Source organism: Fragaria vesca, linkage group LG6, assembly GCF_000184155.1.
Source record: "Fragaria vesca subsp. vesca linkage group LG6, FraVesHawaii_1.0, whole genome shotgun sequence".
NCBI lineage: Eukaryota > Viridiplantae > Streptophyta > Magnoliopsida > Rosales > Rosaceae > Fragaria > Fragaria vesca.
Window position 1 is genome coordinate 33,122,668 of NC_020496.1, and position 2,346 is coordinate 33,125,013.

The 2,346-nt window shown below is 39.6% G+C and overlaps 1 protein-coding gene across 1 annotated transcript; it reads left to right on the top strand.

Moving 5' to 3' along the window:
- The first annotated feature begins 295 nt into the window (after nt 1-295).
- On the top strand, nt 296-1,980 carry LOC101307517 (heat stress transcription factor B-3-like). Its single transcript, XM_004304292.1, has 2 exons — nt 296-857; nt 1,329-1,980. Exons 1-2 carry the CDS (start codon nt 615-617, stop codon nt 1,794-1,796), a joined length of 711 nt encoding a protein of 236 aa, XP_004304340.1. The 5' UTR covers nt 296-614; the 3' UTR covers nt 1,797-1,980.
- Nucleotides 1,981-2,346: the final 366 nt, after the last annotated feature.

The following is a 2,346-nucleotide window of genomic DNA, read 5'->3' on the forward strand; positions in this document are numbered from 1 at the left end:
GTATTGAGAACCAAAAAAAAAAAAAAACCTAATTCAGTATTGAGGAAGTTTATACTGTATATATATATATGTCAAGTGCATATACTGTATATATGTCAATTGCATATACAGTATATACAGTACATAATGCATTTATACCATGTGATATGGTCACACAAATACTACTAGCTAGTGGTGTGTATATATATATACATATTTTGTTTTTTTTGTTTTTTTTGTTTTTGGAATTGTGATGTGCATGTCATGAATTTGGAAAAGAATCGAGTATATAAGAAGGGAGGTAGGCTTAGTTGATACGTTTTAACAATTTCGTGGGAACTCATCAACTTAGCGTAGAGAGAGAAAGAGAGAGAGAGAAGAAGGAAACAAAGCCCCCCTCGCATTTCTCATGAACTGTGGAGTCGTGCTGGGTTTCTATTGTTGGGGTTGGGAGTTCTTAACGGCCCTTCTTCTCTTCTCCTCATCATCCCCTTATTATCATCCTCAATCTTCGTCTTAATTAATCTTCTCAATATATCCATGTTTCTAGCAGCTGCAAGCAACGATCATCTTCTTGTTTCGATCTAGCTCAATCCCTAGCTAGCTAGCTCTCTTTTCATTCCACCAATATATCAATGGAGGGTGTGTGTGATCAAAAGGTTCTGTTGGAATACGTCACGAGGAAGTCGAGCCCGCCGCCTTTCTTGTTCAAGACGTACATGCTGGTGGAGGATCCGGCAACCGACGCCGTGATATCGTGGAATGAAGACGGGTCGGCGTTCGTCGTTTGGCAGCCAGCCGAGTTTGCCCGAGATCTCCTCCCAACTCTCTTCAAGCACAGTAACTTCTCTAGCTTTGTCAGGCAGCTCAATACTTACGTACGTATAATTAACATCGATCATTCATTAATATTCCTCACTGTTATGCATGCTGATTTATCTAATTGATCATTCTTACACACCTTGATCAATAACCTTCTTATTTATCTTTTGTTTCCAAATGAAAATGAAACCATAAGATATTACAGTATTGTGATATTCATATTGATTTGTGATGGAGGACCAAATCAAAGTCATATCATTTTTATTTTTCATATATATAGCTAGAGAGGAAGCTTCATCATAGTGTGTTCCAAAATTGACTAAGCTCTTCTAATTGAGTCAGTTCAACCAGTAATTGTAGTATACATATTCAACGCGGACCCTGGATTAAGACCTCGGCAATGTCTATTCTCTATTTAAAAAATATCATCTGTCATAATTAGCAGAACAGAACAAGTATTCACACTCGTAGAGTTGTAGTTATATGTTGGTTGCTCTTATCTTTCTTCTAACTTACAAAGTTAACAGGGATTTCGCAAAGTTGCAACCAGCCGGTGGGAGTTTTGCAACGACAAGTTTCGAAAGGGTGAAAAGGATCATCTGTGTGAAATCCGTCGTAGAAAAGCATGGTCGAACAAGCAACAGCCAAATCAGCAAGGCCAAGCAGCAGGAGGAGAAGATGACCAGTCTGATGAAAGGTCTTCGTCGACTTCTTCTTCGTCTGAGTACAGCTCTCTTATTGATGAAAACAGACGGCTGAAGATGGAAAATGGGGTTTTGAGCTGCGAGCTTACGAGCATGAAAAACAAGTGCAAGGAGCTTCTCGATTTGGTGGCCAAGAATGGCCGGGATGCGGATCAAGAGGAAGACGACGACCAAAGGCCAAAGCTGTTTGGTGTGAGATTGGAGGTTGAGGGAGAGAGGGAAAGAAAGAGAAAGAGGGCAGAGATAATTAGTGAAAGCGCAAGCATTTTACTATCTCAACCATGCAAATAAAATGTTGCATATAATTGTATAATCAAAGCAAGAGTAATACATATATATGATCTAGTTAAAATCAAGCGGGTTATAGTTACCAAAATCTATTTGATGCATGAAATTTCAGCATCAAGCATTCTATAACTGGCTTGTTTATGTATATATTACTTAGTAGAATCAAAGGTGATATAAACAGGCACAAGCCAATGAAATATCAGCAACAGTAACTGATAACAGTATCTATTCTATTCGATCAAAGCAAGCAAATTAAACATGCTTTATTTGCTTTAATTTTGTTTCTGGAATGGGTCAAAATTATCATGATCATGAGAATTTGTCCTTCTTTATGGTGGCTGTTATATATATATATAGTCGGGATCAGAGGCGGACATCTGCACAGCCCTTAAAGTGCTGATGTCCCTCTGTTCGCCATCGTACGGCTCCGGTGAGGGCGCACCTCCACCCCAACAGACTCCAGCAGCGTCCCCGACCACTTTCCCTCCCCGGCGAGTCCGCCGAATTCTAGTTTTCCGGCCAAATCATCCAAAACTTCAAACAAAGTCAATCT